The sequence below is a fragment of the Bos mutus genome, chromosome 9 (genome assembly GCF_027580195.1).
Source record: "Bos mutus isolate GX-2022 chromosome 9, NWIPB_WYAK_1.1, whole genome shotgun sequence".
Lineage (NCBI taxonomy): Eukaryota > Metazoa > Chordata > Mammalia > Artiodactyla > Bovidae > Bos > Bos mutus.
In genome coordinates this window covers 90811483-90825839 of record NC_091625.1, presented here as the reverse complement: position 1 = coordinate 90825839, position 14357 = coordinate 90811483, and the positions used below count along the sequence as shown (strand labels likewise).

Genomic DNA, 14357 nt, shown 5'->3' with positions numbered 1-14357 from the left:
TCATAACTTCCTTCCAAGGAGTAAGCATCTTTTAATTTCATGGCTGCAGTCACCATCTGCAGTGTTATTGTATCTGCTTCTTAATTTTCTTTTTGGTTTGAGCTGTGGTAGCTGGATTTACCAGTCATTGATGATGCAGTAACAAGCATCCCTCACTCCTCAGCAACTTATTCCTGGATTATCTACGTGTATATGGGTCAGCTGGGAGATCTGCTTCAGCTCTCCTCACTTCAGGATGTAGGCTGACAGAATCTCACGTTGTTTTTCCCCAAGGCAGAGGGACAGAGAACCTGGGTGATTTTCACACTGACAGATGATCTGGTTTGGAAGTGACACGTTTCATGCACCATTCATTGGCCAGACTTTCAAACCTTAGTGAAGGCCAGGAAGATATTAACTGGCACGTAGCAGACTCTTGTGAAATTATTCTTAAATTGAGTTGAAGCCATAAAAATGTAAGGAAGAGCTTGTTCTTTTTTCATGTCCCACTTGGTTCAGATATTCTGAGATTGCACGTTTGTTCTCACTGCTGATTTGGCAGAGTAAAGAACATCCTTTCCTCAGTTCCAACCACGCCATAAAATGATGCAGTTCTGAAAAGCCATGTGCTTTCTGACTGTTCCTGGAACACGAAGAGTGAAGTTTGGCTGTTGTTTCGGGTCCAGTCCTGAGCGGCCCTTGAACCTGAGGCATGTGTGACTTCATCATATGCTTTTGAGGCCATGTTTTTAGAAAAGTGCCCAGAGCAATAGAGAGATGCTGAGTTTCAGCTCTTTCTTTATGGTGTATAAAGTAATTTTGACAAAAAATCGGATACCAGTCATGCTGTATTCATTATGTAGCCATCATGTCCTGGCATTTCTGGTGGAGGGTGCCCAGGGGTACAGATCCTGTTCAGAAGGGTACCCACTCATTGCATTTGGCCTTGTTCACTGGGGCCATGTGATGCCTGGTCCATGATTATTGGCGCTTTCTAAATGTGTGTTGAAATGAATGAGATAATGCTTTTGACAAATAAGCTGATGAGAATTTACTTCTTAACATGAAAAATTTAACCCAGACTTAAGGGACACAAGAGGTATTGTTTTTGTGTTTATTTTGTTTTCCCATTGGTACTCATTGAGCATATGCTTCAGAGATAGATAGCTGTGAGTTCAAATTCTCCCTCTACCATTAATTAGCCCTGGGACTTTGGACAATTCACTTAAAACTTATGAACCTCAATTTTCCCATCTGTTAATTGGGAATACTAACAATTACCTTACCAGATGATTTGCTTCAATTTCTACAATTTATTGTGGAATAAGAACAAAGGAGGAAGAAAGTGTAATATGAAGACACATTTTAAAATGTATGTGTATTTGTAATACACATATACATCTGAAAACCTATATACAAAGAAATATCTAAATACAGTGGGAAATTTGGAAGAAAAGTTGGGTTTACTTTGGCAGGGAGAAAAGTGGAGAGAGAATGATGTATGAGTCAAGCTAAAGACAAGAAAACATTTTGTCATTTACAAAAAAGCATGTATGTGATCATGTTTATTTATTCATGTAAGAATGGATCTAGAAGAGAAATATAAAATATTTAAAACATAGTAACTCTACCTCAAAAAGATTATGCAGATTAAAGAAGATATATGAAAAGCACAATGTCTACTTAAGAAATAATAACCTATAGTAGGAAATATAAAAGTCTTTTCTGGTACCAGTTTTCTGGAACCAAACTTGTTGGCTTAAGAAGGAGACCAAGTTACCACATATGTTAGTATTTCTGGTATTTTCTAGCTTATTGAAATTTGAACAATTGTTACAGATTAAGACTGAAATGTATAAAATATATACATTTATATATATATATAAATGTATATATATACACATATATATATGTATAAATATATACATCATAAAATGGAATGCCATTTTATGAACTTGGGTTGAAAAAACATGTTTAGCTCCTGAGGAACATGTGTTTTCTGTAGAGATTAGAGCGCATAGGTACTTTGGCAAATGGTAAAATTTGCGTGCACAGTGGAAGGATGTGTGGACTGTCTTTTTCCACGGGGGGTGTCATGGCAGCCGCAAGGCTCACCTTGCCAGGGATTTCACACCCTCTCACAACTGGGGGACGTGCAGTTTTTCTCAGAACTTCTTGGCAGAGAATCTTTTGACTCTTTAGGAAGAAGCCTGCCTTTTCCATTTATTGCTTTTTCTTCCTGGGGAATTGAAGGAGTAAAAGCTGGGTCTCTATTATTTCTAGTGACAAGGGACACGTTCTCCTGGAGTCTTTATTTTGGTGTGCCTGTCTGTGAAGAGAGGCGTTTGTCCCTTTTCTTGTTCCTCTGTTCCACATGCTGCCTCTTTCCTGTCCTCTTGTAACTTTCTCTGCATCCTTCCCTCCCATGACAGTGGGCGTGTCTCCTGATTGGAAGGATAGAGAGTTGTTTTTTTCGCCTGCAAGGAAACGGCACACTTCTTTTGTGTGTGTGTATTCAGTAATTTTTTTATTTTCTTTTTTTAATTGAAGTGCAGTTGATCTGTCATGTCATGTTAGTTTCAGGTGTGTAGCAAAGTGATTCAGTCCTGTTGCACACTTCTTTTAAGCCTGCTTGGGCTGGAGTCCCCAGCCACCCCACCCGAGTCCACGGAGAGACCTTCCATCCAGTTTTCAGGCTGTATTTCAGCGGAAGCCTCCTGTGGTGGGAAGGCCTTCTGACCTCTATCTTCCTTCTCTCCTCTTTGTGAGGACATGAACACGTGTTGTGCTGGCGAGGGACAAAATGTCAGGGCAGTCGCTGGGTCCCAGTGTAGAACGAAATGGGGGAATGAGCCCTAGAAAGTGAAGATGCTCATCATGTCCAACTCTCTGTGACCCCATGGACTGTAGCCCACCAGGCTCCTCCATCCATGGGATTTTCCAGGCAAGAATACTGGAGTGGGTTGCCATTTCCTTCTCCAGGAGATCTTCCTGACCCAGGGATTGAATCTGGGTCTCCTGCATTGTAGGCAGACGCTTTACCATGTGAGCCACCAGGGAAGTCCTAGAGAGCCCAGGAAACAGAGAAGGAGAGAGGACCATCCCCAGAGAACGGAGAGCCAGGGGACCATTTATTGGGCCTTTTATTGGTTGGGTCTCAGCTGTGGACTACCCCACTTGACGTGTCTTATCACATTTAATTCTCAACAATTCTCTGAGATAGCTGTTCTCCTCCTGGCTTTGCAGAGGAGGAGGCTCAGGTGTGGAGAGGTTAAACCCATCTTCCAAGGCTCCTCAGTCAGTAAGAAGGGAGAATAAGGAGGGAGGGGAGCGGATGCTATCCTTAACTGGGGCTCGGCTCATCCACTTGACCAAGGGATGTGACAGACCTCAGCCCTCCTGTCGGAGCCCCGAGGGCCTGACTTGGTTCCAGCGCTTCTCTTTTCCATTCCGTTGCCTTCATGCCAAACAGCATGAAGTCAGGCCTGCAGCTGCTTCCTCCCGGTAGGAATGGGTGTGGGAACCCACGTCCCCGAGGGCGGAAGGTAAAAAGCGCGCCCTTTCACACGCTGCCTTGGATGGTTCGGGGACGCAGGAGCACCCCTCACCCAACTTGGCTCCATCACCACGGGAGCCCGTTTTCTTTCTTGGTGGCTCTTTGGATCCGTCAAAGAATCAAATGTGAGGAACCACGAGGTCACACATGCACCTTGATGTCTGGGCCCCGGTGTATGGAGAGGAGCTCTCTGCCTCACCAGGATGACAGTCCTCCTGTTATTTGGGGAATTGTAATGCTGGGCTACCCAGGTGGTGCTAGTGGTAAAGAGCCCGCCTGCCTACACAGGAGATGTAAGACTTACGGTTCGATCCCTGGGTCGGGAAGATCCCCTCAAGGAGGGCATGGCTACCCACTCCAGTGTTCTTGCCTGGACAATCCCAGGGACAGAGGATCCTGGTGGGCTACAGTCAACAGAGGTGCAAAGAGTCAGACACGACCGTGCACGCACATATACAAAATGAAAAATCATAGACACAAACCATTAGTTTTATTTCCGGAACAAGACCTTATAAATATTCTGTTTTGTTCAAGTTGACATTTACTTAATATTTCTGTCCTTCAGCTGGTTTGAATTAGGGGAGGGGTTGTCATGGTATTTGATGGTTTGGTTTCGTGCACAAGATGGAGGATGAAAAGCACATTTTTGGGCTGTCATCACTCATATTTTACAGAAGTTGCTCCTGGAGTTTGAATTTACATCAGACTCACATGTGCAAAAACATACTCCTGAATTTCTTTTTTTAAGTATTTTCTCTCCAGGCTGCTCTTTGCCTGAGAGTCAGTGTAAATTTTAAGAGCAGTAGAGTGACTATGATCTCCCACATTTTTATCTAGTAGAGAAAATTAAACAAAATTTTCAGAAAGCACTAAAATCTGATTATAAAATCATAGGGTAGAATGCCGTACATTTTAACCCCTATTACCAGTGGCAGAAAAAAATGACCTAAAAGGACATTTTGACTGAAGCAAAAATCTTTGATCATTCCAACAGAGTTGATGAGTGTCCTTCCCGTACATGAAATACTTTGAATTTTCCTTAGGGTGCCGCAGTTTGGGATTATACTTAGTGCATGCTGGGTGCTGAACTGCTTCAGTCGTGTCTGACTCTTTGCAACTCCATGGACTGTAACCTGCCAGGCTCCTCTGTCCATGGGGCAAGAATACTGGAGTGGGTTCCCATTTCCTTCTCCAGGGGATCATCCAGACTGGGGAGCGAACCACCATCTCTCATCACTGGCGGGCAGTGGTGCCAGATAAACTCTCAGGACCTCACTGGTCTCCCTCTTGTTCGGCATGCACAGTGCTGCGTAGCTTGAGCTCTTCTGCTGTAGATCCTGTTCTAGAAGGTTAACGGAGAGTTTCACGTTGTCAGTTTCACTTTGGCTGCTTTCAGTCAGGACAATGGTGATTCCTATAATCAGCTAACTGGGTTCATAGGGTTCTGAGTCTTTTGTTCTTAAGCTGAGTAAACAATGCTTTGCATTCCGGCCCATTATTTAATGTCATCAATAGCATACTTCAAGACCACTTTTTTGGCAGCGTGTTAATGAATGTTTTGTTGAGCCCCTTTCATCCGTTAAGGACTGAAATATCTGATTTAATCTCAGTGGTGCTTAAAATAAACTTTGTGGCTAAGTTTACTCAAACCCTTATTTGAAAGCTATTCTTATGGGCAGGCCCAGAACTAAAGGCTCCCGGCTTGTTGGCTCAGTGCTAACTCAGCCTGGGGTCAGGTTTGAGAACCATCATCAACTTTCCTGGACTCTGACTTCTGGCTTCCTACTCTCTGTACAGTCTGGACAGTGGGTAGAGTTTAGTTCAGGTGATTTCTATAGGCTTTCTGATTAAATAATTGGTCAGATGGGTTCCTTGGATGATTAGCATCCTGGATCTGGAGACAGTAGAGTCTTAGGAGGAATCTAATGTCTGCCCTCTTTTCGAAGTCTTCTCTTCCCTGAAGTTCAGGACTACAGGCTGCAGGGTCGGAGGTGTGTGTGTCAGGGACCTCCTTGGGTCCCAGGAAATAGCTAGCAAGCTAAGCCAATTGTATCTGAAAGTTTTTATCTCTTATAGCTTAATTTTCTTCTTTCTTCCTTTAGGATTGCCTTGTAGCAGAAATGGAGGATAAAGTTTTGGCTGTAGTAAGTATACCTTCTAAAAGTTACTGTAAAATTCCTTTTCCCAAAACAGTGGGAATCACATTAATTAAAGTAAATGTATTGTGGTTAGGTATTTCGGGATATGCTTTGAAATACTGACTTTTGGGATATGAATCTCTTAATTTAGGTAGAAAGGCAAGAATACAAGTTATTTAACAACAAGACCAACTAAATTGGGTATATTAGGGTCTCTGCTTTGCTCCCCCCAACACTTCTTCAAGGTATAATTATATTTAGATAGCTAACTCTCAGCTCTCAGGGTTAAACTGATGTGCAAATTTCACCTTTTTTTCTTTTAATTAAAAAAAATCTTGGCAAAAATCTTATGATGGAAGGGGGATGTACTGTGACTGTTTAAAGAGCATTTTGTAACTATTCATCATCACTTCCTCCTTTTGACATAAGCCAGCCTGTGCTCTTTTGATAAGGCCTTCTTCCTACTGATGTTGAGGAATTTAGCAATGAAACCGCTATAAATATATTTTCCATAAATAGGGAGGTTAAACACATTGGAGGCATGCAAAAGTGTCACTTCTTAGATTCTTCCCCCTTAGAAGAAAAACATCACTCTTTATAAAATCCTGATTTCTTTGGTTGTTTAATTTTGAAAGGTTAGATGAATCTGGGATTGGGAGAAATAACCACACGTAGCCACTAGGATTTCTACATGGAGACCACTCAATAGGGATCCTCATGTCTCTACAGTAATTTTATCTGGTCAGTGTTTGGTGTTCAGAGAATGTGAGTGGTCACTGTAAAGCTCACAGACCTAAATGTAAAATGCAAAACTATAAAATGCCTAGAAATAACAGGAGAAAGGAGAAGGCAATGGCACCCCACTTCAGTACTCTTGCCTGGAAAATCCCATGGACGGAGGAGCCTGGTAGGCTACAGTCCATGGGGTCGCTAAGAGTCGGACATGACTGAGCGACTTCACTTTCACTTTTCACTTTCATGCATTGGAAAAGGAAATGGCAACCCACTCCAGTGTTCTTGCCTGGAGAATCCCAGGGACAGGGGAGCCTGGTGGGCTGCTGTCTCTGGGGTCGCACAGAGTTGGACACGACTGAAGCGACTTAGCAGCAACAGGAGAAAATCTTGCTGACCTTGGGTTTGATGATGAGTTTTTAGATATGATGTGAAAAGTGTGATCCATGGGCTTCCCTGGTGGTGCAGTGGATAAGAATCCACTTGCCAACTCAGGGGACTTGGGATCTATCACTTATCCGAGAAGATCCCACACACCACACTACTGAGCCTGTGCTCTAGAGTCCAGACACTGAAACTACTGAGCCCATGCGTTGCAAGTGCTGAAGCCTGCATACCCCAGAGCCCATGCTCTGCAACAAGAGAAATCGCTACAGTTAGAAGCCTTCGCAATGCAACTGGAGAGCACCCCCCTCTCACTGCAACTAGAGAAAGGTCCAGCTCATGCAGCAACAAAGACCCAGCACAACCAAAATATAAATAAATAAAAACAAATAAGAAGATTAGAATAGTCTGCTTGAAAAAAAAAAAGAATGCCTTGGATTATGGATAGATCAACTTGTTGACTCTTTTTACTAATGAAGGATGGAGCCAATCCCAGCTAGAGAGCACATCTGGATGTTTGAGTCCACTGGGAAACTCAGGAGTGAAAAAATAAAAAAGTGTGATCCATGAGAGAAAAATGGGTAAGGTAGACTGCATTAAAATTAATATCTCTGCTCCATCAATGCAATGTTAAGAGAACAAAAAGACAAGGCACAGACTGGGAGAAGTTGTTCTCAGAACACACATCAGATAAAGAACTTATGTGCAAAATGCACAAAGAACTCTTCAAAACTCAATAATAAGAAAGCAAACAACCTAATTAAAAAGCAGGTGAAAGATCTGAACAAACACCTCATGATAAAAGATATACCGGTTGGCAGGTAAGTATATGAAAAGATATTCAGCATCACATTTCATTAAGGAATTTCAAATTAAAATAACAGTGAGGTACCACTACACACTTAATAGGGTAACTAAACTCTACCTCGTGATGACACCAATGTAGAGCAAGAGGAACTCTCGTTCATTGCTGGTGGGAATGCAAAATGGTGCAGCCGCACTGGAAGACGTTGTGGCATTTTTTTTCCTTACAAAGCTAAGCATTCTGTTACCCTACAAACCAGCAGTTATCCACCTAGGTGTTTACCCAAATGAAAGAAACTAATATTCACCAAAAGCTGCATGGACTATTCTAGCCACTTTAATCATAACTGCCCAAACTAGGAAGTAGCCAAGGTGTCCTTCAGTATGTGACTGGATAAACAACCTGGAACATCCAGACAATGGAATATTATTCAGCAATAGAAAGAAACGAGCTATCGAGCCATGGAAAGATATGGAGGGCCCTGAAATGCATATGACCAAGTGAAAGAAGCCAATCTGAAAATCCAAAATCTATATGCTATATGATTCTAACCATATGAGATTTTAGAAAAAGAGAACCTATGGAGAAAATAAAATGATCAGTAATTGCTAGGGGTTTATCCTGGGGGAGGAGGGACAGACAGGTGGGTGGAACCGAGGGAATTTTTAGGGTAGTGAAGCTATTTTCTATGACACTGTGATGGTGAATATATGACATTGTGCATCTATCAAAACCTGTAGAACTGTACACCCTAAAGAGTGAATTCTAATGTAAACTATGGAACTTAGTTAACAATAATGTGTCACTGTTGGTTGGTCAGTTGTAACAAATACACCATACTAATGCAAGATGTTAATGAAAGTGAAAGTGAAGTCGCTCAGTTGTGTCTGATTCTTTGCGACCCCGGGGAATGTAGCCTACCATGCTCCTCTGTCCATGGGATTTTCCAGGCAAGAGTACTGGAGTGGGGTGCCATTGCCTTCTCCAGAGGATCTCCCCAACCCAGGGATCGAACTCAGGTCTCCTGCATTGTAAGCAAGACGCTTTACTGTCTGAGCCACCAGGGAAGTCCTGATGTTAATAGTATCTTATTATTAACCATTATAATAATATAGCTGTGTTAGAAACTGTTGAGATGGAAAAGAAAATAGATGGAACTCTGTAATTTCTGCTTCTTTTTTCTCTAAAATGAAAACAGCTTTAATTTTATTTACTTACTTAATATTTTGGCTGTACCACTCCAGTGACATGTGGGATCTTAGTTCCTGACCAGGGATCGAACCCACACCCCCTACATTGGAAGCACAGAGTCTTAACCAGTGGACCATCAGGGAAGTCCTTAAAACTATTTTAAAATATGAAATGCATTTTTCAAAAAAGGTGCAGGACAAGATGATTATTTTTTTATGTTGTCAGTAGTTGGTATGCAGAGAATGTGAGCCATTCTTAAAAAAACGCAGAGATGGCTGGGAATACATGGTTCTATTTAGCTGCTGAAAGGGGGTTTCCGCCCAGCCTGTGCACTTCAGTGGCTGTAAATAAGTTAATCTAAAAGCTGCACTTTTAAAGCAAAGCTGGAATAATGACACTATTCTACACGTTGCAAATATGGAAGCCACGTGCCACGTGGACTGGGTGGTTTTATCACAGTGTTACGGCCAGAGCTAAGGATGATCAGTGAAGTGCATTTTAAAAAAGAATTCAGCCGGAGATAAACTTGGTTAATGATTGACCTTCTCTATTTGCCTCTCCAACTCTAGGTCAAGGTTTTAAATGGCATCTGTGACAAGACCATCCGATCTACCACGGATCCTGTAATGAGCCAGTGTGCGTGTCTGGAAGAAGTTCACCTACCAAACATTAAACCTGGGGAAGGTTTGGTAAGGCGTCTAACAGCATTTGTTTATTTTTGGATAGCATCATTGTTTTATTAAAGTTGCTGTGTTTTTTTAAAAACAATAATTCCATATTGCTTTCACTAGAATTCTGAATAGTAGAATTAGACTGATTTCCATTATGCGGTTAAGAATTTGCCGTCTTGAACTGTTGATATGTTTTATATCAAAGCGTCTTCAAAGTATAAAAATAAATACAGTTTTAAAACTGTAAACTCGTGTCTTGAGGAATTGTCTTAACAGTTTTATTTTTAGGTCTTAGCAATACAAGGAGATAGAGCACATTTCCACAAAGTAAAGATGGTCTCTGGGTAGGAAACAACGTCTGCTATGACGTCTCTATTAGCACTTAGGCTTTATGTGAGAAGAGACAGGTTGAAAGAAATGATGGTTTTAAAAAAGTTCAGAAATGTTTTAGACATAATGTATGAGCTCTGTAGTAACAGGCCCCGAGAGTCTGCAGGTGGATACCTAGATCAGCACCTAGGGCCACATTCTTGGTAAGGAGAAATGTATATACCGAGACTGCTCCAATTCAAAGTAAATGATTGCTTATACTGAAGTAAACATGGAAGGCTTCCTGGAGGTGGGCTTATCCACGTATTGAAGTGGAGAAGTGCCCGAGTGGGCAGAAGTGGAGTTGCCGTTCCAAATGGTGAAGTTACCCAAGCAAAGCTCTGTGAAGAGGAATACCATGCAGAGGGAGAGGCTGATTACTCTGATAGTGAATAGCAGGAACAGAGAGCCTGGGCAGAAACGTGAAGGTGTTAGTGTTGGGTGAGATACTCATCCCCAGAGGCTTGTAGATTGCTGAGCAGGGCAAGTTCACTGTCAAAATGACTCCTGAGGAGGTTCTGTGTTATTACAGCATTGGTACCAGGGTGAGCAACCACTCTTTGCTCTCTCTACCTTTTGCTCTTTCCCCGTCTTATAAAAGTTTAATAAACATTTTTTAAAAATAATACAAAGTGCCTCAAACTGCAGAGATATTTCTTCCAGGCTCTGCGTTCACCTCTGAGTTTGCCCACTGGGCATTTAAGGATGGAGTGTATTAATATTTATGCCTCCCTTAAAATGCAGGAATGCCTGTTTCTAATTTATTTCTTACATTGTGTTCCTGAGCAGTCTCTGCTCTTACATCCTGGTTTGGTTGTTCGTGGCTTGAATAAGTCACCGTGCAGTGACTGCTGAGACCAAATTAAGTGAATATATTGTGTCACTACACAGAGAGATGGTCGGGAGAGGACCGGCCTTGTTTGAACTGCCTCATTCATGCAGCAGATCTGAGAACATTCCTTCTGAGTCCTCAGACATAGAGCAAAATTCTGTGTGCCTGGTACACAAATTATAATGTCAAAGAGATCTCGTTTCTGATCTCCTTCACTAGTATTTGGTTAGTTCCCCTTCACTGCTCTTTGGATCTCGTTTTACAGTGTTTCAGAAGGCTGAAGAATGAGGGGTGTTCGGAAATGACTGCCTTTAATGTTTTGTCAAGTCTAAGTCTCACTTGTGGCTCTGTTTCTAAACGTTGGAGTAATGAGTTAATATGTTTGTGACTCACTCTAGGGTATGTACATCAAATCGACCTATGATGGATTGCACGTGATTACTGGAACCACAGAAAATGTAAGTGCATATCCATTTAATGCAAAAGCTATTGTACCTTCAAGCAGATTTGACAGCGTCCCTATTCCTTTCATTTAACTATGTGTATGTTGTTCTATTATCTGTAAGGGAGTGTGGGCGCCTGTTTTGTTTATTTCTGTTGCTAGTGTGCTGCTCATCACCAGCTGTCATCAATGTATTATTTAAATTGTCCTTTATTGCTCTCATTCACACACTTTGCCCAGCTTTTGCCATCCTGTGTTATTTTTTTTGCGCTCTTGGAAGTGTTAACCCATAAATACAAAAGCAGTGATCTCTTTGTTGTTGAGAATCACTCTTATAAGAGCTGGAATTGGTGACCATATGTGTTAAATATAGTGTTTTTTTTTTAAAGTGGAATTTATATGTGTCACCAAAGCAACTATTTTCAGGTTTTTGCATGACGAAGTTTCTTTTTATAGAGCTGTATTTCATAATACTTGCATGATACTGAAATTTAGTTTTTCCCCCCTTAATCATTTGAATAGAAAAAGCAGGGCCATTTCTGTTGTGAGGAACTTGTACTCTGTTATCATCCTTTAGAAAATTCTGCTACATAAAAGGTTTTCCCTTAGTTCCTCAAACATTTTGAATTTGTGAAAAGTAGAGCTAATTGAATGCTTTCTTTATGCCACCTACAATACAGCTAGCTTTTGAATGACATTGATACAGAGCTTGAAATGTCAGAAAAACTTCTCTGCGTCTGTGTAAAAATAGCATGTGTCTATGGAATTAATTGCTATTTAATCAAATAAGACAAGAGGATGTAATTCAAGACACAAGAAACTTGGTGACTACTTTTGTTCATTGTTGTTGTTGTAGTCGCTGAGTCATGTCGGACTCTTGTCCACCCCATGGACTATAGCCCTCTAGGCTCCTCTGTCCATGGAATTCTCCAGGCAAGAATGTTGGAGTGGGTTGCAGATTCCTTCGCCAGGGGATCTTCTTGACCTGGGGATTGAACCTGGGTCTCCTCACTGGTGGGCAGATTCTTTACCACTGAGCCACCAGGGAAATACTTTTCTGATCTGATGGAAATATGTGTCGAAGTTTGAGCTTCAGCTGCTAGGTCTGTTGATAAAATAAAAAGGCATGATCTTTGATGAGAGTTTGTGACACATTTGATTTTTATAATAAGAAAGAAAGTGGCACTGTAAGGCATTCAATGAATTACAAATAAGTTGTGTGGTTCTGGCAGACAAGTGAGTGGAAGCTGGTAGTGTCTTTAAGCATTGTTTATTGAGTTACAGTGAGAGCACTCAGACCACTGGGAATTTTTATACCATGGCACCCGAGAGGCAAAAATGGCCCAGGATCCTCTCCTTTTAGGCTGGGGCCGGTGCAAAAAAAAATCACAACAAATGTTCCTCCCTCATCCTTGTCAGAGACTTTGTGTATTTAGCCGCACCATGACACGAATATGCTCATGTACCACTCAGTACATTGTTCTGAAGCTGGATAGATTCAGAGGGATGGTGAATGTCACTTCAGTTTTTACATTTTATTTATTTTGTTTTTGGCTGCACTGGGTCTTCGTTGCTTTGCACGGGCTTTCTCTAGCTGTGGTGAGCGGGGCTACTCTTCGCTGGCTGCTCCAGCTTCTTCTTTTGGTGGCTTCCCTTGTTGCAGAGCGGGGCTCTAGGCATGCCGGCTTCGGTAGTTGCAGCACTCGGGCTTAGTTGTGGAATCTTCCCAGACCAGGAATTGAACCCATGTCCCTTGTATTGGCAGGCAGATTTTTATTCACTGCACCACCAGGAAAGTCCTATTTTAGCTTTTAAACAGTTGAAGTTTTGCATCTAGTAATTTGGTGATTGCATTAACAACCCAGACCTGTGCAGTTCCAGACTCAATCAGGTCTTTGAACCAATTTCAATCTTGGATAAACATATAGAACACTATAATGTTACTTCCTTTCACTGTCTACCTCATCCCTAGCCTGCTTTCCCCCCACGCACTGTAAACTAAAGAAAACCAGCTTTGAATCAAATCAAATGTCTACTGATACATTCCGTAGAATTCCTACCAGACTCTTAGGACTGGATGAGAGATTCAGGATTTACCTGGATGTGGCTGCTCCTAGTGCCTCCACGTAGGATGGTACCTAAGTCATCCTAGAGAGAAATGGTTTCCTTCTTGTTCAAAATCAGAGAAGGGGAAACTGGTCTTTTTCCGTCTGGTAATCTGCTGGAAAATGTCCCTCATTCTTGCAGTCACCTTATGTTCATTGTCTGGAATATGCTACATACTCTGTAATTCTTGTCGATGACAGTGGGGAGTTAGGTAAGAGCCCACTTCTCAAGGACTTGATCTGAATATTTTATACTTAGTGCTGGATATTTTACACTTAAATGTTAAATGCCAGTAGAAAATGCCAGTTCCAGGACAGCTTTCTGTCTATCACTGAAGGTTGCTATGATTTTAGAGTCAGAATGTTTTTATAAAAGCCTGGTTTTGGAGGGTTAGAGTGGACAGAATTCACCAACTTCTTTCTCAATGTGAATTGTCTCCACACTCCTCTATCTTGGACTCTAGTTGACGCAATGCCAGCAATGCCAGCAGGTCATCTCAGGCCTTTAGTCCTTTTTTTTTTTTTTGAGGTTACCTGAGAAGTCAGGATCATTCCAAGATCAGACAAACAGGATCTGGTGATTGTCTATCTTCTTTTTTTGATGTTGCTCAGGACCTTGACAGAAGTCTGATGGGATCTTAGCCCTACTCCTCTTCCCTACCCCTGACATGAGTTGGGAAATAGATGAGCCTCTGAAGAATGGATGCATTCTTCTCCAGGGCATCACTCTTCTGCAGTAGGCCAGATCAAGCATCATTTTTCAGTAGTCCAGCACACAGTGAAGATCATCAAGAGCAACTACCCTAGGAAGAATTTTGGTATCAGGCTCTCTCTTTACCAGTGTTCTGCCAAGCACAACGCTTAATCATTTGGTAGGACACTGGAGAAATGAATATGTGAAGAGGAATGGAAGTCAGTTCAGGACACTGGGACTTTTTTTTTTTAAGATTGCTTATCTGTAAACAGGGACTTTCTGGCTTCAAGGCTATCTTTTAGAAAGTGACGCTTACCTTAGATGAATCCCCAGCCCAGGAAGATTAACTGGGACTGGACTGATTATGATCAGACTTGCTAAAGTTGACCTGTAACCATGGGTTTGGCATCTGACACTAGGGGCAAGAAAGGAGCATTGACACATTTGTTTGTTTAAGAA

The 14357-nt window shown here is 41.8% G+C and overlaps 1 protein-coding gene across 4 annotated transcripts in view; it reads left to right on the top strand.

Moving 5' to 3' along the window:
• Window positions 1-14357, top strand: part of CNKSR3 (CNKSR family member 3) — a 106136-nt gene that overhangs the window by 74438 nt on the left and 17341 nt on the right. For all 4 annotated transcript variants that reach the window (XM_070376899.1, XM_070376896.1, XM_070376897.1 and 1 more), the window contains 3 exons: window positions 5638-5679; window positions 9355-9474; window positions 11056-11115. In XM_070376899.1, coding sequence (XP_070233000.1) covers window positions 5638-5679; window positions 9355-9474; window positions 11056-11115 — 222 coding nt within the window. The remainder of the gene's footprint in view (window positions 1-5637; window positions 5680-9354; window positions 9475-11055; window positions 11116-14357) is intronic.